Source organism: Cariama cristata, unplaced genomic scaffold (genome assembly GCF_000690535.1).
Source record: "Cariama cristata isolate BGI_N322 unplaced genomic scaffold, ASM69053v1 scaffold13384, whole genome shotgun sequence".
NCBI classification, from domain to species: domain Eukaryota; kingdom Metazoa; phylum Chordata; class Aves; order Cariamiformes; family Cariamidae; genus Cariama; species Cariama cristata.
Genome location: NW_009614770.1, coordinates 1 through 25,620, shown reverse-complemented (window position 1 = coordinate 25,620; position 25,620 = coordinate 1). Strand labels below are relative to the sequence as shown.

Genomic DNA, 25,620 nt, shown 5'->3' with positions numbered 1-25,620 from the left:
CCATTGTGCTGTTCAATAAGCCATTCTTCACAGAAATTTAATAGTAATGGATATGTGTGGAAACTCTTGAGTATACGATATTTCTCTCACTCCTTGGGGTTGATGGACAGCATTCATATGCTATGTCAGGGTTGACTCTGCAGCTACCATAGATGCAAGATTCTAATGGATGGAATGGGAGAAGCTTTAGAATCTTGATTTCAGCAGTTCAAGGACAAAACGTAAAAGAACTCCTGTTCCCTCCTTCTGTGTACATCATAGTCCACGTGAGGAAGTAGGGGAAACAAAAATAGAAATCTAGAGCTTTCTTTTTCATCCGTGAGGCATAAACTCACAATCCCAGGTCTCAAGAGATGACAGATTGTGTTTTCTCACTAGGCCTTAAGAATTCCCAGTTAAATTTGTCATGAAACAAGCTATGATTTTCTGAGCTCTTCAAATTTTGGCTTGGAAAGCCACCCAGATGTAGCAAATCTCGGATTTAAAGCATCAGTAAACTTCACAGCAAAGTGAATTGCTAGTAACAAATACAATGAGGTCAGCGAAGCAATGCGTCCTGAGCCTTTAGTGAGAATAATACACCTAGCCACAACATGTTACTACTTAATTTTATTATGGAAGATGATACCTTTCTTTCTGGCATTAATTTCTCCATCCATTTATTGGAAGAAAAATAAGCATTATTTGACACCTCTTCATAAATAGGGTATGCGTGGGCTAAGTTGAAAAGAATCATGGAAAAGCAGTTTCTAGCAACGAGAGACCTGCTAACATTTCTGCTTGTTCAAGTATCTGGATTAGGATCTTCTCAGAACAAACCATCTTTAAGTCTAGAAATTATATGGAAAACTTGCAAAATCAGGATCTTAAGCACCACAGTGCCCTTGATTTCAGCAGCGTTGTCAAATCACCTGCTGTTTCCTTTGGATATTGGAAACAGTCTGCCATACTTGGGATACAGACAAAAGAACTAGAAAACATAGGAAAACAAGCTGAGTGAACTTTGTTGATCACAGTGAAGTTTTAACGTGAAGAAATGTCCAATTCTCATTTTATTTCTTTTTTATAGTTCTAGTTACCCTGTACAGTCAACTACATGGGTTGCAAAAGCTTTTGGTTCAACTTTCAACTCATTTTCTCCCCACTGAAAAGGGTCATACCTTGATACCAGGCCTGATCTTACACAGGTGGAAAGCCTGCTGGACCCAACTGTATCACCACTGGCTGTACAATACCTTCCACTTTGAAAAGCCGCATCATATAACAAGAAAGTGCCAAAACCCATGAAGTATTAAAACATCACAGATCTCAGCTTTAAAATAGTGAAAAGTGATGTGCTAAACATAATAATTTAAAAACAACAAACAAATTATTTTTCCTCTTTGGTAGATTAATTCATAAAGAAGTTTCTCTTTTAATTTTAGATGAAAAGGATCAAATCCATAACACAGAATGAGGAAATAGCCTGAGGGAGAGAGCACTGAAAACGCAATCTCTCTCCAAGGCAATCTAGCTTATGTTATTAAATGTTTTTGATGTGTATTTTATATTGTTTCTGTAAGATGCAATGTCACTTGCCAGAAGATTAAAATGACAAAAAATTTTAACTTTTAAAAAGGATAAAGGGATTTTCAGATTGAAGCAATCAGAGATTAAAATATTCTCCCTTCTTAACACCTCCTTATAGTAAAAATCAACTAAACCCAGGATTCAGCAATGCAAAGGGATGCTCTGTAACAATGACCACAATTTGACATAAGTAGAATTTTTTTCCTTTCTTTTTAGTGTTTGAGGGGAAGAACACTATGATGCAATAAAGAATCATGAGATATTACTATTAAAAATATCAAAAGACAGAAAATTCCAAACTTGAAACATAACTACTAGAACTGGTACTGCCAAAAATGCATTTTTATCAAATCTGTCCCCATGAAGGTTTAGAACCTTGTGAAGGTTTAGATTTATGATTAATCCCAAAGATTAGATCGCATCCACATCCCAGAGAACTCGTATAAGGTTTCTTCTCAGTGGGATGGGAAAACTTAACATACATTTACATTCAAAGAGTCACTTAACTTACATCTCCATTCATTAGTTTACAATCATCATCAATCTCATCAGCACTGTCCTCATCAGAAACTTCACCTTCCTCTGCATCGTCACTGATGTTGGCTGGAAGTTTCTTGCCCTAGAAGATAAAATGATTACACAGGCAGGTTAGCATGCAGCTCTTGCTATCACACATTTAAAAAAAAAAAAAAAAAAAGAAAGAAAAAAAAAAGAAAAATTGTTCAAAGCATGCAATCAGGTTCTTCTTGAATAAGACGACACTTGTTCAGAACCTTAAGTACTAGGTTCTTAAAAGGTGTTTTTTGTAAAATGATTTAAATTAGGGTATAAGTGATAACCAGGCAGAAATCATAATCATCACAAACAAAAAGAGGAATGGAACAAAGAAAGCAGGTTTTTACCTTAACCAGTATCTTCCCTTTAAGGCTTGCTGGTGAAGGGAGCTTGGTAGAATCATCACTGTGCACAGAAGACAGATCCAGTTTGTCTCCCAGAATTTCTATAAGATACTGAGCCATCTTCTTCTGCTGAATGACACTGCAATGGTTCTCAATTGACAAGATAACAGGGTACCTGTTATGCAGAGACATAAGCAAGTATCACCAACTGCAAACTTAGCTTTTATAGCATTAAGAAGATAAGGGGTTATTACTGTCTGAGCCATTCCTGTAACAGGCATCACCATCAATTAAATCCACAGGGGTTAGATAAATCAGTGTGGGCACAAGATTGATACCCCACTACTCATTCCAAACTGAATGGTCAATTTTTTGACAGCCACAGGATAATTAAAGTTCTGCAATCTGATCTGATGTGTTTTTTTCCAGAGCACACTTTTTGCCTGCTTACACTACCCAGTCCTGACCTCCACTTCCTATTCTAGCAAGATTCATAGCAAGCCATTCATAACAAAAACCTAAACAGCCAGTGCCTTCAACTCTCCTCTCCAATTCGTGTGCTGGTTTGGGCTGGGATGGAGTTAACTTTCTTCAAGGTAGCCAATATGGGCTATGTTCTGTATTTGTGCTGGAAACAGTGTTGATAACCCAGGGATGTTCTCCTTACTGCTGAGCAGGGCTGGCACAGAGTCAAGGCCTTTTCTGCCTCTCACCCCACCCCACCAGCGAGGAGGCTGGGGGGTCAATAAGGAGTTGGGAGAGGACATGGCCAGGACAGCTGACCCCAATGACCCAAGGGATATCCCATACCATATGACGTCATGCTCAGCATATAGAGCTGGGGGAAGAAGAAGGAAGGGGGGGACCTTCAGAGCTGTGTTCCCAAGTCACCGTTCTGTGTGATGGAGCCCTGCTTTCCTGGAGATGGCTGAACACTGGCCTGCCGATTGGAAATGATGAATGAATTCCTTTTTTTACTTTGCTTGTGTGCGCAGCTTTTGCTTTACCTATCAAACTGTCTTTATCTCAACCCATGAGTTTTCTCATTTTTACCCTTCCGATTGTCTCCCCCATCCCACCGCGGCGCACTGAGCGAGCAGCTGCGTGGGGCTTAGTTGCCAGTTGCGGTTAAACCACAACATGGTGCTTCAGCCCTCTTGTACTCTCACAGGTAAAAGTAAATAAAGGTTCCAACAACTGAAAAGATCCCCAAACGGGCTTTCTCTTTACCTTCCCACTTCCAACAACCAAGTGATAAACCTGTTGTGTTAGTTCTTCCATGAGAATTTTTCTAGCTAGCAACAGAGCAGTGTCATACAAACATGTCTGCAGATAAAGCCTCTTCTACAAAGACAGTAAGTATTATTTCTAGATTTAGCTTTATTGTTGTCATTTATTGTTGTTTCTCCAGGCTAAGGACAAGAAATAACAGTGCCTGGTTGTTTGAAAAGCATCAAGATAAGATTTGTGAAACATCAATTCCAGTGTGGTTGGTGCCATACTAAAGCACACTGAAGATGGATTTCTGTTTAGAGATTATGCATTTTTAGGATAAACACAAAAGCCAGTATACAGTCCAGTTTTGTAGGGCTGAATTATGAGGGATTAATTAATTTTAAAATAATTATGAATAAAAATACGTCTATCCTGACATCTGGCCCTCATTAGCTCCTCATCAGGAAAAATGAGGCTTTCAGCCAGACAATGCCTGCAGGACAAAACCTTCCCAATTGATGACTACAGTTAAATTCCTAGCTTTGCTAAAGCTAGCTCCTCAGCTGAATTTGCAGCCTACCAACAGCTATGCCTCCAGCCTATCCTGGGAAAGAAAACACCTGCAAATCTAAAACAAATTTCATTCAGTAACAAACTCTCACTGAGCATCAATACTTACCAAGAAAAAAAACTCACCACAAATAGTAAGTTTTAACACAGTCCCAGTTAACCTTTCTGCAAAGCTTTTAAAAACTGCAACAATTTCAGAAGCATTGTCATATATTCTGCTGGCCAGCTTTCCTTTGATTTATTTACCATGTCTTCAGGCAAACTCCAAAAATTTCAGGCTCACAATAAGTTTATCTGGGCTGAAGTTTCACTGCAAGTTTAGATCTATTAATGATGACAGATGGACTGCTTTGGAGAAGCTACTGGAAAATTTTTAGAGTGATAAATTAATTTATCTTAAAAAAAATAGATAGGGTGACACACACACATTTTGACACTCAGGAGGAGGACAGTACTGCCAAGGTATGAAACTTCCCATTGTATAATTCTCTGATTTCCTGAGCAATGTACAGGTAGGGAAAATAACCTATTTCTCTTGAACAGTCTGCTTTCTCCACAATTGGGTTACTGTCTCTTTGTATTCCTTTGCTGCCTGACTTGCTTCCTGTCCCTGGAGCAACCAAGTGTAACCTTGGCATCACTGGAGTATACATCCATCAGACATCCACTAAAAACATTCACTGTCAAAACATGTTGATCCTCTGGTCTTCTACGAATGAGATAAAGACAGCCCCAAAACTACGTACAGAATACCCCTACTTAGTTTTGCCTTGTTATTTCTTTCTGAAGGCTTTGTCCCCACAGAAAACCTCTCAGAATTCTGTCTGACATATGCAGGAACAAGCTGGATTTTCACTAACTGCCTTTACAAGGATGACAGGGAACACTCCAGTTTATAGCCCTGAGACTCAAAAGACTGTATACATACTCATTCTTGATAAAGGCGTATTTGTTGATAGTTTCAATCACATCTTTGAAGAGGATTTTGGAAGTCAAAGTGTATCCATGGTGGACAATTGGTTCACCGTCCGGCCCATCCCAGCAGTCAACTGTAGAATAGAAGGAATGACACCCATCAGCCAAGTAACGTCTGGGGCCACCATCTGTGGAAGACTATCACACCCTGCAATTCCCTTCAGCAACCCAGCCAGACATCTACCCAACAAACCAGGGTATCTGTTCATTCCCACCCTTTGTCTGTATCTCCCTCTTCACTGTGCTGGATGCCCTTCCTCTGAAGTAACTTCCTTGCCTTGACATTCTACTGTGTACAGATGACTGTTCCCATTGTTTGAGAAAGCCCCAAGCAAAAAAGATCTCCCTTTAACAAGTGCTGAGGAGTATTATGACAGCAAGAGAGATGATATAGCATAGCATTACTTTCATTATGCTACTACTGAACCTGAAAAGGAAAGTAGAGAATCTTAGACAAGCTTCTCACACCACAAGCAAAGACAAGACTTAATCATCTCTAGCCCTCCTTGGATTTTGCCTTATACTTGTTCACAATCATATTTCCATGAAATGTTTTACTCCTCTGAAGCATGCATTGGCATGTCCACAATCTAACCTGAGCAAACCATAATACTGGCCTTCTGAAAAACTGTGAAAACACTTTGATGGTCAGGATATTAAAGAAGATTATGAAACAAGTTCCGTCTCAGAAGGGCACTACAAACGTCAGAAGAAATTTCACGTGAAGGCTTCCTGGTCACTGCAGAGACTCTCAACATTTCACACAATAAACCCCTACTTCCTTTATCAGAAGTATCAGCTCTCCTCTTACGTGTAGCAGGAACTCTGCCATATTTGCCAGTTTGGTTGTCATATACTTGACTAGAAAGTATATACACCAATACATTCTACTGAATGTTAGTAAAATATTTTTACAATTTTTTTTCCTTGGTACCAATGACACTACTCTTTAAATGTCTGCCTTATTTCCATGCTCAAGAAAATTTGTCCATTGTATGGCAACAGTGTTTTGTTGTTCTTTATGAAGGGAAGACAGCATTTTTCTAGGATATTTCCTCTACCCAGTTACCGTGTCTTCTGCAGAAGTCATGAATCTTCCTTTACAGAGGAGAAAAAACTATGGAGTCTACTGATGATTCCTTTTTGGTCTTTACCTTCTACGCAACGACAGCCAGATTGTAGCACCCATGCATACATGTCCACCCTAGACTGGGACATCAGTTGATCTCCCATGAGGTAGGTATTATGTGAAGAGGTAATGAAATAGTGACTCAAAGGATAACTCATGTCCTGATTCACTTGGTAGTGTTCTGGGTTGAATATGTCCCCTGACGGACTCCGCATGTAATTGGTGAAACCTGTAAACAAACAATACTATAAATGAAACAGGTTTGTCCTTTTTGTTGCCATAGCCTTCCTAAAATCAGCCTAAAAATGCTTCTCTACATTCAGCAGCACATTCATGAACATGTAAGACATAAATAAATAGCACCACTACATCCAAACTGTCACAGTGACCAATTGCGATTATTGTTTCAAGAAATTCCTAGTTGCTTTGTACATTTCCCTGGTCTGCTCTTCCTGAAAAAAATATATCTATCTAATCCAAACCTGACATTTTAGGCTTATACTTTTTGTCAAAAAACTCTGCTGGGACATTAAATCGCATGGCCTATAAAAGCCTCCAGAGATCTGCAGTCATATCCTGGCATTGCTCCTCAGTGAAATGAGATGAAAGATATATCGTATTGTACTGCCTAGAGACAGTTAATAGTGGCCCAACACAGACACTGTCCTTTCTTCTATCTGTCCTGAAATACCACAAGAATGTCAACACACATTGGCTTGTACAAGCAACAGCCTCTAATTTCAATATGACACCACACGCACAAACATACATGTGGATGGGAGAGATCTGCAGTGTTGCATTGCTGTCACTTTATAAGACTGAAGTGCACCCCAGACCTGACAGTGAAAAAATCAATTACCTGTAGTACTTTCAGTGATGCTAGCAGAAGAATTTATTTGCCGAAGTAGCAGGATGATTGCAAATGATGCAGACAACATCACCTGGACAATTTCTGTATTGCAATCATCACTCTTGTTCAGAAGCAAAGTTTTAGCACATTATACTTTTTATCTTTGTATGAAATTGCTGCTCTTAGATCACCAGTATACATTTGTGCACATATATGCAGACACTTCCACAAGACAGGCTAACATTAGAACCTGTAACTTCCATTTCAAGTCTCCCCAAAATTCTTTTCATCCAGCACCAATGAAAGACTAAGATTTCCATTCACATCCTGGCTTTAACGGCTGCCGATAGCAATGATGCCTTTATTCAAAAGGTCTCTGCCTCATACAATCATAAAATCATAGAATGGTTTGGGTTGGAAGGGGCCTTAAAGATCATCTAGTTGATGTCAGTTGATCTAGTTGATGGAAGTTTTATTAAAGGAAAAGAGCTGATAAATACAAATAGCAGTAAAACTTTTTTAACAATACGCTAGGAAACACTGCTAGGGAACCTCAGTCTAGCCTAATATTTGAGTGTCTTGAGGCTGATACCATAATCAACTAGCAAATCAGTAATACAGCTAGAGGCAAACAAAAGACTAACCAAGTTAGAGCAGATACCATGAAAAACTGATAGGGCACAGTGTATGTCAGCAAACATACAGCTAATCACTCTTGGGAAATTAATCATTTCATCTTACTACAAACCAATTAGCTGCTACAAGATTAATTCCACACAACACTGTTAGGGTAGCCTCTGAAACAACACTATTGTTTGCTTTAAGCACTTCTTAAAAATTGTTATAATAAGTTCACACTAACTGGATCTATCAGCCCTAAGATGAAGAAGTATGAATGAATCAAGACACTGTTGGTAGTGTGTACCGTAGATCTCCAGTATTTACATACTCGGGAAAAGTGTACTGACATAGTGTTTTATTTTGATGAACAGAGGAAGGTAAGAGGTTTTTTGCAAGACTACATTGAATAAGGAAATTGTCACAGGCCAGTCCAAGGTGCTTCATGATAAAAGCCATCACAGCTGAGGACGCAAGGCAATACAGACCCATGAATGAATATAAATGGGCAAAGAACACTGTACTACTATTTTACTACTACTGAAGTGCCTCTAAGTGTGGGCAGGATGCTTTTGTCTTGGCTGTACCAATTTGAGGAATAAACATACAGATTCAGTTTCCACAGCTGTTGTATTTCAGTCTCCCTAGGCAACATTCAATTTGTTTTCTGGAAGACAAGATGGATCTAAAGCCTCAACTACACACAAAGACAAGAAAAGAACGACTTCTCTATGTGTGCATGGGCGCACACATGTGCATACATGTGTATGCATGCAGTTATGCATCTATGTTTTTTAAGCAGTTTGGTCCTTGTCAGTACCCAATCCAGCAGTGTGCCCTTTGTTAGCTCCTCAGTCACCTCTGTCAGATGTTCTCCTCCATACACTCCAGAAATCTCCTGGGTTTGTTAAGCTCTAGATTAGATCTGTGCTGTTCTGTTGCACTTCCAGCAAGATACTGGAGTGGTTAAAGTCTCCCATAAGGAGCAGAGCCTGCTAACATGAAGCTTTTTCCAGTTGTCTCAAAATGACCTCATCTTCTCCTTCCTCCTGATCAGGAGGTCTGTAGCAGACACCCAGCAGAATGTCACCCATGGTGGACTGCTCTCTAATCCTAACCCATAAACTCTCAACTGTTTTATCATCCATTCTTAGGTAAAGCAATTTTATAGATCAGGCCAGTTTTTTAAAAGTTTTTCTTTCCAGTGTCAAAAATTACAATTGTTTGAAAAGCCTAGTCTTACTTTTCTGCCTGTGAGGAAGGCAAGATAATGAACCCGATTACTCATTATTTATGTGACTGTGACTGACTGTAAAGCACCAGAAAATAAAAACATGAATATGTCAACTGCTACACTCACTTGGCATTAGTATAAGCTTTAAAATAAATTGAAAATTTAGTCTGAAAGTAGAACAGACCTGAATCTGTCCTAAGCAACCATCATTTCTTGAAAAAAAAACAAACAAACCAACACCTTACACAATATACCAGAAGCTACCCACTTTTTCATGCAGTAAACCAAACTGAACTTATATTTTGCCACTTTTCACTATGACAACACACCCACAGAAATGGACAAGACTGATTTTCGGAAGGTCCTAGAACTTTTGCACAGAATCTAATTCCTGAGGAACGTACTTTGTCCTTGGAGTCAACAAGATCTGGCAGAAGATTTACTATTTAGGGGAAAGGATTTAAAATCAGTACTCAAAATAACAGCTACCATCATGATGGTACAGCATCATTATATTCAGAGTAAAGGCTTTAGCAGCAGAGGTCATGAAAGTATGCTTCCAGACAAATTTTGTCTATCATACCACTCACCTGTTTACTCTGGATCAGATCACTCCTCTTATTAAAACTTAAAGGATTTCCAAAAATACTTGCAGGAATGATGCACCTAATTCTACTGTATTTTCCAAAAGCACAAATAAAGACACACCCAGCTCCAGCTGACCTTCAATGACTGCTGCTTCATCATGACATATACCTTTAAAAATCTTCCAAAGAGTACAAATTTCCCTTTAGGTTCCTGAGCAAATAATAAATATTTAAAAAAAGCCCCTGAAAAGCATACCCTATACAACATGAGAAAATTCTATGACTATTATCCAAACGAATGCAATATTCTCGTAAGCATTTAAACAGTTGCATCTCTCCTACAAAAGCTACACCAGCCAGCTTACCATCAATCCCCAAAGCTTCCTCCTTCTTGTTCTCCAGGCATGGTTCAAACTTGCTGATGATTTCCAGGCAGTGTTCTTTAGTCACATTCGTCATCTGTAAAAGGAGCAAAAATGAAGCGTTAACTAGTAAGCAATGCTGCTTTTAGCTCTTTTCTCTGTAAATAGTTTACCAACTGGCCAGTGGTACTAAGGATTTCCAGTTACCCAGTGAGATTCTCATTCCTGTCAATCAGTGTCAGGTCAGATAAGAACCAAACTGCTTTGTGAAAAGTTTCTGTCCTATTGTCAGCCGCCTGATCACAGCCAATAAAGACAGAGTTCTGCTTTGTAGGTCAAATCTGGTTAGAGTGTTATTAGGCACACAGAGCATCCAAACAGCTTTGTCACAAACCAATGGGATTTCTTCTCTTGTAGGATTAAAGGATTAGTTTGCATTATCAAAGGGTTTTTACTTTAAAATAAAACAAGAAAATGGCTCATCTTTATGCAACGGACAGAAAAATCAGTTGCTAGCAGGGTAACAGAGATTCAGGACATAATGCTCTCAGAAAGCTCCTTGAGGAAATTTGCTAACTTCAAGGTTGCCTTGCATTCTCAATGGAAAAAGGGAAGAGTACAAAGGAAATATATGTTTGTAAATGTCATTTATTAAAAAGGGCCGTATATGATAAGCTGTAGTTTTTTTTACCTTGCAATGTTTTCATATTCCAATTTTAACACTGTTATTTAATATTCCTGCTATTTACTGTTGATTTATCCTCTAATTATTAACCCCACAATTATTTAATAATTCTGTCCTGAGTGGTCCAGCAAATCCTTTCCATTAGATGCTGTACACGACACATGAAAACGCAGCCCTTGTCGCCAGAGGGGACTGCCAATAAAGTGGCCAAGTTGATGACTGTTTTGGCAACATGGAATCTTTGCTTAGAGGGAAATGAAACCACCAGCATGTCTGCTACCAGATCAATGCCTTTTCTGGAGGTAATCTAAAACCTAATAAATAAAAGTAAAAGAAGAGGAAGGAAAAAAAGCCTAACACTTTATTTGCCCGTACATAAGATAAAGCTCTGGAACAACAGAAGGTTTTTCTGGTACAGTTTCAAACACAGAGAATGAACACTTGTTTTCCCTGTACATGTTGTATGAGAAAGGGTAGCACTAGGCAAGGGAGAGAAGCCCTGCAGGCAGGAGTTGTCCATGTCAGTGATTAGCTGAGCTGATTTGTGTCCTGTGGTGAGTGTTCATTTTCCTCTCGCCATCTGGAGGATCAATTGACCAATGAAATGGAAACATATCCCACTTCTCTAGAAAGATAATTGCCAGAGAGGTGGCTTTTTTATTCGTTCATTGCTTAGACAACATTTGAAACTGATGGACATTTATGACTTACAGATGCAGCTTCAAAAGAATCATGAGAGGAAAAAGGCAAAGACGAGTCAATGCATTTGTGCCTGCATTGACTGCATCTTGCTGTCCAATTATTTATCCTCACTTCAGAATCTTCTACAAGTCTCCAGATGAAAGGTCATAGAATCATCCAGGGACCTCAGGAAGTCATCCAGCCCAAAATCCTGCTCAAAGCAAGGTCAACTACAAGGTCATATCAGTTAGCTTAGGGCATTATCTACTCTGATTCTCAAAATCTCCAAGGATGCCTTGAAGGCTGCACAACCTCTCCAGGCAACCTGTTCCAGTGGATGCATGTCCTCATGGTACAGACATTAGATGCCTTGCCATTTTCTGGTCTGTCAAATTAGCAGGTACCAGAAAGAGCCAAACTTGTTCTGACCAAGGAGTATTTGGGATAGAAGTAAAAGTGTTAGGCTTCCAGGTAGCTTGGTTACAAAGACTTCTAATGCCATAAAGGTTCAAGTCAGAGACAGAGGAAGCAGATCAGTGGGCATGTACATGGTGCATCATACCCACAGAGATAAGAAACATTTATCTTTTACCATTAGAAAATAAGAATATATCAACACTAGTTTCCTTTTTTCATGAAAACATATAAACCCTCAGAAAATGGACTTCCGTAACTTCAATGTGCACAAGTGACTGATGGACAAAATTTCTAACTTGACTGATGTAGGCTAGCCCCCTTGTTAAGCACAGCAACACAAGTGGATAACATTTACTGCACCACAGCACATAGTTTGCTTGTATTTTGCTGAATGTGCATAAACAACTGTAAGCACAATGTATGGGTCCACTTCAACACCTGAATAGCAAAGCTTATAAAGCTGTGCATTAACATCTCGGCAGAGCTTAATGTCTCCAATTCATGAGCAACATGAAATATCATGCTTATAATTACCTATTGGCTGCTGCCACCACCCCTCCACCCCATATTATTATACAGGGCATACATACATTACCTAGTTTGTCACCTGTTTCAAATCAGCAAAATTGGAAAAGAGCCTTTAAGGCCCACTCCAGCAACAGAGTTAAAGCACTAAGAGACAACCTAATATGTATTACCATATATCCTCAAAAAACTTTCCCAGACATTAATAATCCTCTCAACAGCATGACAAAAAAGTTGCCACCCCTTTTAAAAGGTAATGCCTTTCTGTTTGCCATTGGGGATGCATGCAGGCTGGAAGTCTTCTCCTGGCTTGGGCCTACCTTCTGTTCAATCTCCAGAAAGCGTCTCAGGTCATCTGTATCTAGATAGTCCTTGTGGTTGCTGTAGGTGAGCATTAACAGGTACAAATCACGTCGTGTTGACATCATCTTATAGAAGGTGCAGAACTCGTCAAAGCCCAGCGTGCCCTGGTGATCATCTGTATCAGCCTCCTGCATTACACAGCAATAAGGCAATGAGATACCCAAATGCCCAGCGGTAGCCTGAACAAGCTTTAAATAAACAAGCTCCTGCATGAGAATAAAGGAACACTGAAATTAAATGCAGGTTGATACTGCCTGACATGGCTACTCACTGTACAGCCTGCTAGAACAGATTGATTTATCAGGTTCATGCTTGTCATGTGAATGCTTTGCACAGCTTTCCCCTTTGAACCTCTTAAATGTAGGCATTAGTGCATGAGCCAAGAAACAAGTTTTAAGGTCTTTGTTTTTGCACAGGGAGCCCTGCTTGAAGGACTTCTTTTATCTATGGCAATGAAGTAAGACAGCGTACCCTGCAACATAGAAGAGAACATGCATACGTCTGGCAGAATTACCCATTCATATTTTCTTGAGAAGATCATTAGAATCCAAGTCATTTTGAAATTAATTTTGTATCCAGGATTTCAGAGGATATCTGTTAAATCCATGGCCATAAACTAATAAGATCTGTTAATTTTACAAGTAAAGAAAAAATCATCAGTAAATGATGCTATGTTCTCTGGTATATCTATCCCCTACAACATGTATGTTTCTTGGTTCTTTACTTTTGGGGGTCAGGTGCCCCAGCCTGTGATCCAAACCACGATCAGTTGTATCAGCAATACTACTTACTGTTTGCACACAGTGGAGATAGAATTTCTTCAAAGAAATCTTGTGAGAGTCTGATCACAATGGGATCCACCCAGTGATACAAATATTTAGAGGAGAGATTATAGAATTACTGTGTTTCCTAAAAGTCTGTTCCTAGAAGCATGGAAAAATGAATGAGAAATTCTGCCAGGGGAAAGTATGAAAAAGGGACGGTGCAATGTTTCCCAAATAGGATAGACAACGCTTGCATATTTTATGAAAAAGCTTATCCAGCACTCCCTACTTTGTTCTCAATAAAGGAGTTATCAGCATATTGCTTTGCTCACTTTCACTGTAGACATGTTCAAGCACATTTCAGGCCACAAAACTTAAAAATAAATAAATTAGGCAAGTTTTTACCAAATCTTCATCTTTTTCACCGAATTTCCTTCATGTACTGCCATACACATGCACATGTATCAGAGTTGAGGAAAACGCTGATAATAAGCTCTCACAGCCACGGACAGGAGCACTTAACAGCCTTTACAAAGCACTTCTGTCCTGGCAAGCTGACATAGATTCACAGTTACTTGCCCAAGAACAAAGTACTGCCATAACCCTGCAATTTATTCTAATGCACCCACAGAGACTCTTCAAAATGTACACAAACAGCCTCCTCTTTCCTTGTTCCCAAAGGACACCCCGCACTTGCTCCCTACTCTTTAATCTTGGTAGCCCTCACTATTTTGTCTCTTTTTCCAGTCTCACACTTCAGCAGTTTCAGAGCCTGGATCAGCTACAGCACTGAAGCTGACAGTACTCTGGAGGAAGGGACTGGAAGAATGAGGAGTCATGAAGTCATAGATGTAGCTTCTTTAGAAATGAACCCCAGGTGAAAATATGAATGCATTTGTGAGCAAGAAGTAGCTAATAAATGGCTTTTCCCATTGTAACTATGACAAGATTTTTTTAAACAACTCAGTGCTTTTTTAACTAGAAAAATTCAAGGTAACTTTCTTCAAGAACTACATATAATCTGGTGTAGCTATTTCATTAACTGAGAGATTTGATTTTCAATTTCAAGATTGCTTAATATTCTGATTCTAAGCGATCAAATAGCAATTATATTTTCAGTTGAGACCAGCTCAGTTTCAATTATGCATTGCATGTGGAAAAAGCAAAACCTGTTCTTGTTTGTTAATAGCATTTCCAAAGCACCCGATACGTGAAGTAATTGTTGTTGATTACAAACGGTAAAACCAGAACACAGCATACAATAAGTGCAATTTTTTTCCCAGGAAAGTTTTACCCAGTCTCTTCTATTTGGCTCACATCAAACCTAATGGCTCATCCTGGAAAAAGAGTCACTTTAATCTACTAATTTTAATGAGTTTTCAAATTCAGTTCTTCACTGAACTACACCCTTAAGCCTAGTATTTGCCAGTATGAAAGAAAAAAATTGAAGGGGAAAAAAAAGTAACAGGTAAAACCCCTTGGTTTTCTCTGGCTGTACATGCGTGATTCCCAAAGGCTTTTGAGCCTGGAATGTGTCCCAGAACTGAATTATTGAAAATCCAGCAATCACTAGACTAGCATGACTTTGTAGTAAACACGAAGCAGTGCTCAAACAGCTGCCATTCCAACTGAGACTTTCAGGCACCTAAAAATGTACATTATGTTTCTTAAGGTACACACATACTCTGTCCAGATATTGCATCAGAAAAAATTAAAATAGCTGAAAAGTCCTTGCCTCCAATACTCTCACAAGGTAGAGCCTGCAGCCTGGAGGTAGCAGTTTTGTGTACAGAAACAACCAGGACCTACCACAGTAGCACATACTCTTGCAGCAATGGGATTACAAACAGTCATCCCAAAAGCCAGTTCTTTTGGAATTTAAAGAACTTTCAGTTGACAGAAGACATCTGTTTTGCACAAACTGCTGTTTAATACAATAGCCGCACGTAAATAGTTTAGGGTCATAACCATACAGGTCTTAATCCATCAATTGGTTCATTTATCACCTGCAGAACTGAAAGACACAAACGGACTTTTTTTTCTTCCCCAAACAAAAGCAAAGGCAAAGGAGAGGGTATTTACAAGTTCCTGGTGACTAGAATTGCATTCCTTTCAAAAAATTTCTTTTTCTATTTGGAAATGTCTGTGGTGTTATGATGCAGTAGTGTGCAACAGCATGGGCAAATCTACTTTCAAAATTTATTCTGGTCCACATAAATTTTATGCAACAGAAACAGTAAACGGTAATCAAAATGAGGGCTGGTATAGTAAGAGCAGCCCAAGGTAAACAAGCACCCAGCTTCCAGGAGCATCTGTGTGCTATAAACCTTTTACTTCTCTTTTATTCAGTAACATACAGAAAAAACACTCAAGCATTTTAACTGTACTTCTAAACTTCTGTATAAATTTCTCCTCTAGCTGCAAACTCTTTTTTTGTAGGATTTTCTGCTCCTAAAGAACAACCCACCCAAATGATGGGTAAAATATTAGCCTGATGATACACTAGGACAATCTGTATCAGCTGATTACTGGGAACTTTCCAATAGCTTTTCCTTCCCTCCCCATAACCTTGAGTTGCTGTGGTTTACAGAGTTATCCTGTTTTCCATGCTTCATTTGAGCCTATTTTACCATTGTGGAGCCACAAAGGAATTTACGTTGCACATAAGATGCAACCAGGAAGGCTTCAGCATCAGCTGTCGGCAGGATGAAAGAAAGAGCAGAAAGAGGTGCAAGTTAAAAATATTTTCAACCCAGAGGCATTAGAATAAATACATACAGCCACGAAAGGGAAGGAAGGTTTCAAGGCCATTTTTTCCTCAAACTAGTCAGAAAATTTCCAAGCTACACTCTTTTTTACTCTCTAGCACTCTTCTCTTCTGCTATAGTTAAGAGGCCATAATCAGAGGTCATAAAGTGGGCCTATAAAGACTGTCCATGGCAAAATGCAGTGACTACATTGGTTTCTAAGCAAGGGAAGAGATCATTTTGCCTTCCTTTCTTTTTTCAGGAATAAGTTACAGGAATGAAAGCTTCGTGTCCAAACTGAACACAAAATCACCCATCCAATTGTTGTTCAGTTTCATGTTAAACTACTTGACTTACCAAAAGTCATGCTGACTGCCACTGTTCTTAACTTCCCCTTGATCCCACACAAAGCTGCCCATATTGTGCAGGAAACCATGTTTCTGTGAGGTCTGCACATTGGACTCACTGAGCTATGGAACATTATGGTGGTTTATTAAGGAACGAGAGCTGACATACTAAAATTTATTTGCACAAGATTTATAAACCGTATCATAAAGCCTCAGTTGACTGTTTCTTTTTGTTTTTTACTATTCTTTAGCAATGGAACAATTCTATAATTAGTGGCTGTCATTAGCAAAAGTGCTTTTCATTCAAGGTTCTTAATACCATCTAAACCTCGAAGCTTAGGGTTTACACTTCTTACCGTCCCTCTCTATATGGATCAGTTTCACATATAGGTAGGTAATACTCTCTAGGCAATACTAAATTCAGAAGAATGGTACAGAGCCCTCCTAAACAATAAACAGAGTCTAATTTTTACATCTTAGCAGAGATCATGTCAAAATGAGAGCAATCATTCACTAGCATGAATCAGTAAAATGATTTCAAAGACTCTGATATGATTTCAGGTTTCTGTTTCATAGGACTGAAGGTTTCTAATGTTCTTGTCCTAGTGCATTGGAAGAAAGATTAAAAATAAAAAAGGAATTTTTACACTTTTGCAATACCAAAAGGACTACTTGTTTCAAAGTGGTCACACAGCAACAGGAAAAAATATCTGTCCGGGCAGTTTCATTCCGTAAGTACTTTATCAAACCAGGAAAAATTGCTCAAAACAAGAAGAAACACTTTGGAAAATGACAACATGAACTTTAAGAAATCTTTAATCAGTCTTAAATTGATTGCAGACTGCCCAGGATTTGTACAACCTCAGTAAATGCTTAGAATAAAAGATGGCTCAAGTCTTCAAGCATCAACAGAGGACAGAATTACCTTTGCCTTGTCACAGGTCTTTGTGTGACCTTAGGCAATTCACTTATTCCTGCTTTAGTTTTATGAAATTGGGCTTAGAACATTTCTCTGCCTAAAGTTAGACAAAACTTAAGCATTCAGCTACACACAATACCTTGGACAGATTTAGACTGTCTAGAAAGCCATTGGTAGATAAGTATTTGATCCCTTTCAGTGCTACTGAAATTCCAGTATTTAGTTTTCTCTAAAACGATCTCTCGCAGCCTCTACAAGAGAACATTCTTTAAAATACCAGAGCTGCCAGAAAATTATGCTGAGATGTCCCCAACTCAGTGTAGTGCAAAAGTCATGGTAGTACACTATGCTGAAAACTATTGATTCAACTTCTGATTAAGTCCTTCACAAAACAGTCTTTTTGATTACAAAAGCATACACATCTGCGTAGTTCAGTTGCCCAATAAACTGGGTCAAAGTCAGTAGAATGCAATGTCAAACAAATAGCTCTTAGCAGTGCAAAACGCATGACAGATATGGAAGTTTACATACTGTATATTTTATTAGTACCAGTTATTGAAGGATATTTTACTAGATAATACTTATTAGAGAGAACATAATCAGAGGAGGAGATGTGACTGAGTTTCAGATCAACAAGTATAGCAAAAAAGCAATCTTTGTACTGTGTGTCTTTATGTTATGCAATACCCAAAGGTACCTGGTGTAATGCCTTTTTCTATGAATAACAATTTATCTATGACGTGTTTCTGGAGCTCTTTTCAATTTACCAAATGGACTGTGTAGTATCTCTCAGCAGAGTGGAAACAAACCAGCTGCTGAAGTATTTACAATCTCTCCTACTAGGTTTCATGTTAAAACTCCAGCAGCTCAATTACTGTTCTTTTAGAAAAAAAAAATAAATTCATTTCTTACCTTAAACATTTGCTTGACTTTTTGTCGGGGTAGGTTCACATTCAGTTTGTGCATTAGCTGGAGCACTTCACTAATACTGAGACTGCCATCACCATTTTTATCTGCCTCATCAAATGTCTGCTTCAACCACATTGAACAGGAGTTAAGGAACAGCATGGAATATGAAGGGATGTTACTGAACATTATGTATATATGGGGGTTTTTTTCATGTTGGGAAAGACTGTATATGAGACTAGGGACAAAAGAAAGTTCAAGGTAAGGTATGATATAACTCTACTCATGTTATTTCAGTAACCATTTCTAGACTTTCTGTGCTCAACATGCAACACATGCTATATACCCATACTACAGCACGGAATAACTAACTTCTGAGAGAATCGCAATGTTGCATCACACTTTGTCCTGTACAACCAAATGAAATGGACAGCTTTACACAGGGAGTAACCGATGAAAGAATATACCCATATGTTTTTCAGCCCACTGCAGTCATTCATCTCCAAATCTTGCCCAGAACAATCTTCTTCAAGGACTCCTCTGTCTCTGGAAACAAGGAATATAACGGGAACCACTTTGAAGCTTTGAGCCTAGTGCTTACTTTTAGCAAAACAAATACTTAAAGGAATCCCTATGCTATTGATAGCTGTCCACCACGGGGAAATACTCTCAGATGGTATAAGAAGGATATTGGTCTCTGGTCCTTTGGCGTTTTGAGAGGCTGTCTTCATCACTTATCCCTGCCATCAGATATTTTAGCCCTGTGATCCAGGTGCGTGCTTCCTCTCCACTGGAAGATACAAGGTCAAGAGATTCCATGTGGTCTCCATAGTAGATGCTGAAGCAGCAGTTGGGATCAAAACTGCCATCGGCATAGCGTTGAAAGATCTCTGATTGCTTCCCCTCGCAAACCTCCTGAATAGAGTCGATCGAAACTAGAATGACAAAAGCACATAGTTCATTAATGACTGTGTGCGTGCTCTAGGCCAGACAGGATGCATTTATCCTGTAGAGAAATCCTGTAGAGAAAGGGCCCAAACCTCACATTGCAAGGTCCCCAATTCACACAGGTTTTGTCTGCAACTTATTTACAACATACTATTTGCAAGGTCCCCAATTCACACAGGTTTTGCCTGCAACTTACTTACAACATACTACATTACTGCAACCTGCATAACTAGCAAAAGTAACTTAATCTTCATAAACTATTAATCATAAAATCATTTACTGTCCTTTAAATTCAAATACAACATTCTTCTTGATCACCTGTGAACAAGCTAAATCCTCCATGATCGTTTGTTTATAAGCAAGCAAGACCCTAGGAGGAATCAGAAGAAAGGTTCCGTGGCCAACACTCACTTTTAGCTTTCTCATTCTTTCGAGAGGGTCTCCAGCGAATACATGACTTGTGCTCATCCAAGTAATAGAAGCGGACCAAACCTTTGGAACTGCCACGGAGTTTGATCATTTGGGTACCAGTTTGCATGGAAGTCATACATCTTTCCACTGAAGAGAGAAATAAATTGATATCAGTAAGTCAGACTTTGCTCCCTTTAAAATTGCCTTTACAGGAATAAAACATATCAAGCAGCTGCCAAATTAACAGTTCAAGTCAAAGGACAAGATTTCCTGTACCATCTAATATAAGAGGTCAGAAAGATTCTTGCCAGCTGTGGACTTACCTGTAAATGTGAAAGTTTTTGTTCCCATATTAATAGGTATGAAACATACATATTGTGGAATTGGTGCAAGATGCTTCTTAAGACCATCTCAAATGCTTAATTTGAGTTCCTACAATATGTAAAACTTGTGCTGGACACAGTATGAAATTTCACCTGGAAGTCTGGATTCTTGGGCAGCAAAAGCTAGCACAGTTCCATCCATGTCAGGAAAGTTATTTTCATTATGCTTCATGTTTTTGCCTCTTAAACATAGAGTAACTGTGTGGCATAACTTCAACAAGTGTTTTTCACATTCCTCTCTGTAAATTCTGGAGTTCCTGTCAGCAGTATCACTGTTTAGAAGTACCATGGCTTCTTATGAAGTAGTTCAGTTCACACTCTGTCTATTCAGAGTCCAATTAAAAAAAAAAAAAAATAATTCCCAACTTGATCATCAAAAGTATTCTAGGAAACCTACAAATAATTCAAAGGCTTTTATGTACAAATGACTTAAGAGTTAAACCATTTTCACTGCCTTAAAATTTAACAGCAAGAAGGTGATTACAATCCAGTGAGTGACTGCAAAGATGAAGCCACCTTCAAAGGCTACGGTCTTACAAAGATGTCTACAGTTAGGGTCAACAACAGAGTAATTCTGTCCTACACCAGTCAGGGGAATGTATAACCAAACAAAAATCCTAACAAGTAGAAGGGGACATTATTTTGATTTGCCTTCTCTAATATAAATAGTATTTTGCTGTGCTTAAAAAGCTTCCAAAATTTTCTTCTTGGGAAAAAGGTGAAAGAACAATATTGAGCAGATATTATTTGCACTGATCAATGTTCTGGGTAAGGCATTTTGATACTACAATGGTAAGTTATCAATAATAATAATAAAAAAATAATCAGTGTTTTTCTTTCTGTCCTATAATATGTATTATGAGTAAATCCTCACATTTGCATTAAAGTGGATCTTAAATATCAGTTAAATATAGTTCTTTATGACTGAGTTAGAGAAAACATTGAATGCTAACAAAGTTGGATTTGTAGCCCATAACTTCGTGCTATGGAAGACCTGTGATTTTCTCATAAGCACCTTAAGTTCAGAAGCTCAATTCTACAAATACTTACCCAAATAAACTGCTCCCAGCATGCAAATAATCCTAATAAGCAAACTCAGAAAAACACCTCTCCTTATTAAAGCAGTTACAAGATTAGGACCTAAAATGCGTAGTGGATACATATAATTATATTTTAGCCTTCAGTCCTACTTCATAAACATTTAGCCACTGTTTGTCAATACCCATGACCGATGAAACACAAAGCACATTAAAAACACACTAAGAAGCAGAGTATAACAGAACTACTAGCAGCACGCTTGTTTTGGGAGGTTTAGCTGAACTAATATTCACCTTCTAATCACACTCTAAATCAAACCACTATCAAGTATTAGTTTCTAGAATGAGCACAACGAAATTCAGACAATATTCCTAATTTGTTTGTTAATGCCAAGGTATCACAATGTGTCTGCAAAAAGGAAACTAAATTTGTAAAGGAAACGTTTGATCTTTCACAGGAGAAAGAGTCTGAGGCAAAGCTAAGCTGAATTTATCGGCAACATTATTTTGAAGCTCCTTTATTAAAAATATGACATTGTTAGAGTGACAGAACAACACTAGAACAACACTAGGACTTCTGCAAATCACGAAAAAGCTTTATAGCCGAAATGTTTACTTCTCTCCAGAAGCAAGGCGGCCCACTTTCATTACATACAGAGCCATCACAAAGGCATTGCATGTCTGCTGTTTACATCACACTTTCACTTGCCATTCAGGTCAAAGAAAATAGTAAACTCTGGAAACAGCAATTCTAGAAATTTGAGATGGAGTATCAGCTTTTCCTCCCATTGCTTCCATGGATTAAGTCACTGATCCTACAAATTTACTTCTAGATGTCGTAGCAAGAACCCAACAGATTTCTCTTCTTCCAAATCACTTAAAACCACATTCTGCTAGGAGGAGGCCTTTCACCTATTTTGTACTTTGTCTCTGGGCCCTTAAACCACGTTCCCCTCCCAAGGATTTGGCAGCATTACAGACAGTGCAGCCAGTGGCCTTCAAAGAAACAAGTCCTAGAAGAAGCTCCATCAAAGAGCTCTACTGTCTCTCAGCAGGGCTCTTCCCCTTCCCTTGGGAACTGCTCTTACACCCAGACTCTTGCATGTGAAGCCTCCGGGAGCAAGGCTGGGGCCGTGCCTATGCCTGCCCAAATAGGAGGCATTCTTTTGAAATCCAGCTGTTGCAAGGAACCAAGCTTGACAACATTAATGCAAACTGTTAGCGACTGGCTGTGTCCCAGGAATGAAGGCAGACTCTCAGATTTTCTGCCAAGTCTCCCATTTATTTCCCGTAATGACAGGGCATAGGCCTGTGACTTAATTTTCCTGTGGCTCTTCTACCTGGTCTGTTCGAGTACAATTAAAACTATTACCATGTCCAATGTATTTATATCTTTTTTTTCAGACCTAGAGATGAAAAGTGTAAATTACTACTCAGATTCTGGATGGAAGAATGAAAACTAACACACATAATACATATTCTAGTGACTACAGATTGATAAATAAATACAAGGCAATGCTGAGGTCAGGCTCCTCTTTTATCAATCTGTAGATACAGATTACAGATGAAACAGCATCCAAACTAAACCAGTCATTCCATGTATTCGAAAATGCATCAAAATCAACACAGTTCTTTGGGGTAATTCAAGTCTACCTCTCGGGCAAAAGCAAAAACACCCAAGAGAAGCAAAGGAGAGTAAAAAGAAATTGAAAAAATAATTGACATTCCTGTGTTTTAGAGCTCATATTCAGACAAACTCAATTAATTTACTCAGGAATAGAAAGTTCAACAAAATGGATTAATTTCAAAGCAGATCATTAAAAATAAAAGAAAATTTAAATTTAAAGCCACAATTCTGTAGAGTACATTGTTTATGTTAATAAAATATTTACGGAGAGAAGGTGTTAAATTAAGAACAAGATAATCCCTCATGTAACATTTTATTCCTTAAAGTTGACCCCTTGCTTGCAGTAACAGATGCCCTTAGCTGAAATCAGTGTGGTTAGCAGGTACTAGTCATAAAAGCAAATGCTGTGCTACAGGCTCAGAAGCGTTACTGGAATTCACTACAACATCAGATCCAAACCGAATTCAAATTCAGCTCAATCATTTCCCAACGAAAGCTTTTCAATATCTGCTTTCATTCCAATTCAAAAGAAAGATAATTACTTCTCAAATTTACTGTGAGATAATAATTATGGAAAGCCTGAACTTATTTTAATTTCACAAGGTTTATATTTTTTTTGGAAAAAAAAAATTGGTCAAAAGAACTAATAAAAAAAAATTCTATTAGCACTTATCACACAGACTTCAAATCACATTAAATTTCCAACTTCCTCTTTGGAAGTTACTGCAGTAAATAATTTTAGTTGAAGAAATGAGAAGAGCAGAAATGGGAGAAGTATCAAAGATGGCACCTGTTACAAAGCAGAAAACAATAAAGAACCACCAAAATAAAAGTACACTTTATGCAACACACATTTACTTTGCTTTTATGTGAAGTAAAAGTATACTCCTCGGCCGTTAAAATTTTAAGAAGCATCCCTGGATAGCTTTTTTTAATGCTGCTGTTCATTTTGTTGCAGGATTGCTCACCCCAACCTACCCAGAGTATACAGTACCCCAGCAGCTGCCCTGCTGCCAGTTCCAGCTGATCTGGACCCTAGACTGTTCTTTGGTGTTTCAATGCACGATTGCAATTAATGTTTGCGAACACAAACCTGAGTTCAGGTCTGTTCGGCACATCTGCCAACTGAATGGTCAAACCATACCAAATACTTGTTCTAAGGTTTTGGTGTTTGGTGATGCAAGGAAAGAAAAGCACAAGAAATGTTTTCCTTCTTGTGTCAGGAGAAGAACAACAGTTTTTCTGGACCCTACCAACAGGACAGGAAGGAAAACCTTTAAGGTAATGCAGAGGTGATAGCTAGGGCTAGCTAGACAAAGACCGGGAGATTGAGATGGAGAGGGGAAACAGTGCAGCTCTGCATCTCTACATACCTATGTGCACTGAAACATACACCCTTGTCTGTCTGCATGACTGAAAGTTTAGAGCGTTAGAGAGACTGGCAGAAAAATTTGCAAGGGAAAAAAAAAAACTATCAAAGTGGTACTTAAACAAAAAATAACATTTTTTTTTCCTGAAGTCTTTCACAGCATGTAAATGAGAATAGCAGACTGATGAGAAGACAAGTATAACTGCTTTTTCTTACCATTGTTCAGATACCTTCTTTAAGGATTCTTTTCTGTACTTCAAATACAAATCCCTCAGTCTTGCAATGAATCATTTTTTGGAAGACATGGCACCTAACTATCTTAAGTTAAGGCTGAAGTTTTCTGCTTGGTTAGATAATATTTTGCACTTCAATAGTACGTTTTTGCAGAATTCAGTTGTGGTTCAGCTCTCTTTTGATCTAATGAGTTGCCTCAATTTGCATCTGGACAAAATACAGTCATGGAGAGAAGATGGATCTCTGTACTGCAACAAAAAGCAATGTCATAGCAAAGCAGGAAACAGAAACATGGAACACTTAGTTCCGTTCTTGTGCTCTTACAAAGTGATGCTAGACTGATGCAACAGACTCAAAGTGATTTTTCCTAGTTCATAGTAACATTTATAGTTACTAGAAAAAGTTTTAAAGTAACAACAAATAATAAAACTACACAAATCATAAATCCCTAAAATTTATCCTGATAGAAGAAAAAAAAGAAGAGCCCAATTTCACACTTATTGTTAGAAAGATGTTCTAACATCTGATAATCAATTATTTATGGTTCAGTAGCGTTATTGTCTTTTAGGAGTTTCTGGGTTTGATGTAAATGTGCGAAGGAGTGGGAGTATTTTAGCATGTGAGGATGAAAAGAAGGATTGAGTCATTGAGTATTTTTATACGTGGACCAGCTTTGTCAAAAGCTCCCATCCAAAGTTCAGTACAGCTCCAGGTTATGTTGTACAGCTTTGGTCCTAGCCAGTCTCTTTAGAAAAGTCAGAAGATCAGCATCACACAGCTCTGAGTTCTGCCCTGTTAACAGATTCTGACAAGACGCATCCTGATTGTATGTTTCAAAACAACCTCTCTTCTAAATAGCATAAGGAGAGGAAAATAGATTTCAGAGGCTTATTTCTCTTCAGGGCCTGTAGAAGATGCAACGTGTTTGTGAGCCCAGAGAAACCCCTCCAGTATATGTGCACTGTAAGGGCAAGCTGTTCCCTTAAAATATTACCAAACCAAAACAGCTTTCTCACATGCAAACAGAGGACTCCCACACTTGTCATACATTCAGCCCTGCAAATCCATTGAAGAGATAATAATTGCTACATTTTTAAAAAGTCTCACTGGAAATGGTTTTGCAGCTCTAACTGGCTCGTCAATAGGTAAACCAAAGAACTGACTGCCTCCAACTATTCCTGCCAGGAATATCAGTTTCAGTTTAGACAGGAGGCATCAAATACTTTTAAAAATCAATATATAAATATAA

General features: G+C 38.5%; 1 protein-coding gene across 1 annotated transcript in view; it reads right to left on the bottom strand.

The window, feature by feature from the left end:
- The window catches only part of PLCH2 (phospholipase C, eta 2), a 44,970-nt gene extending 25,107 nt beyond the window's left edge, over window positions 1-19,863 (bottom strand). The window contains 9 exon segments of the mRNA XM_009699552.1: window positions 2,081-2,188; window positions 2,472-2,643; window positions 5,182-5,302; window positions 6,383-6,586; window positions 10,012-10,105; window positions 12,637-12,807; window positions 18,369-18,498; window positions 19,054-19,297; window positions 19,722-19,863. Of these exon segments, the coding sequence (XP_009697854.1) occupies window positions 2,081-2,188; window positions 2,472-2,643; window positions 5,182-5,302; window positions 6,383-6,586; window positions 10,012-10,105; window positions 12,637-12,807; window positions 18,369-18,498; window positions 19,054-19,297; window positions 19,722-19,857 (1,380 nt within the window). The 5' untranslated portion in view covers window positions 19,858-19,863.
- Window positions 19,864-25,620: the final 5,757 nt, after the last annotated feature.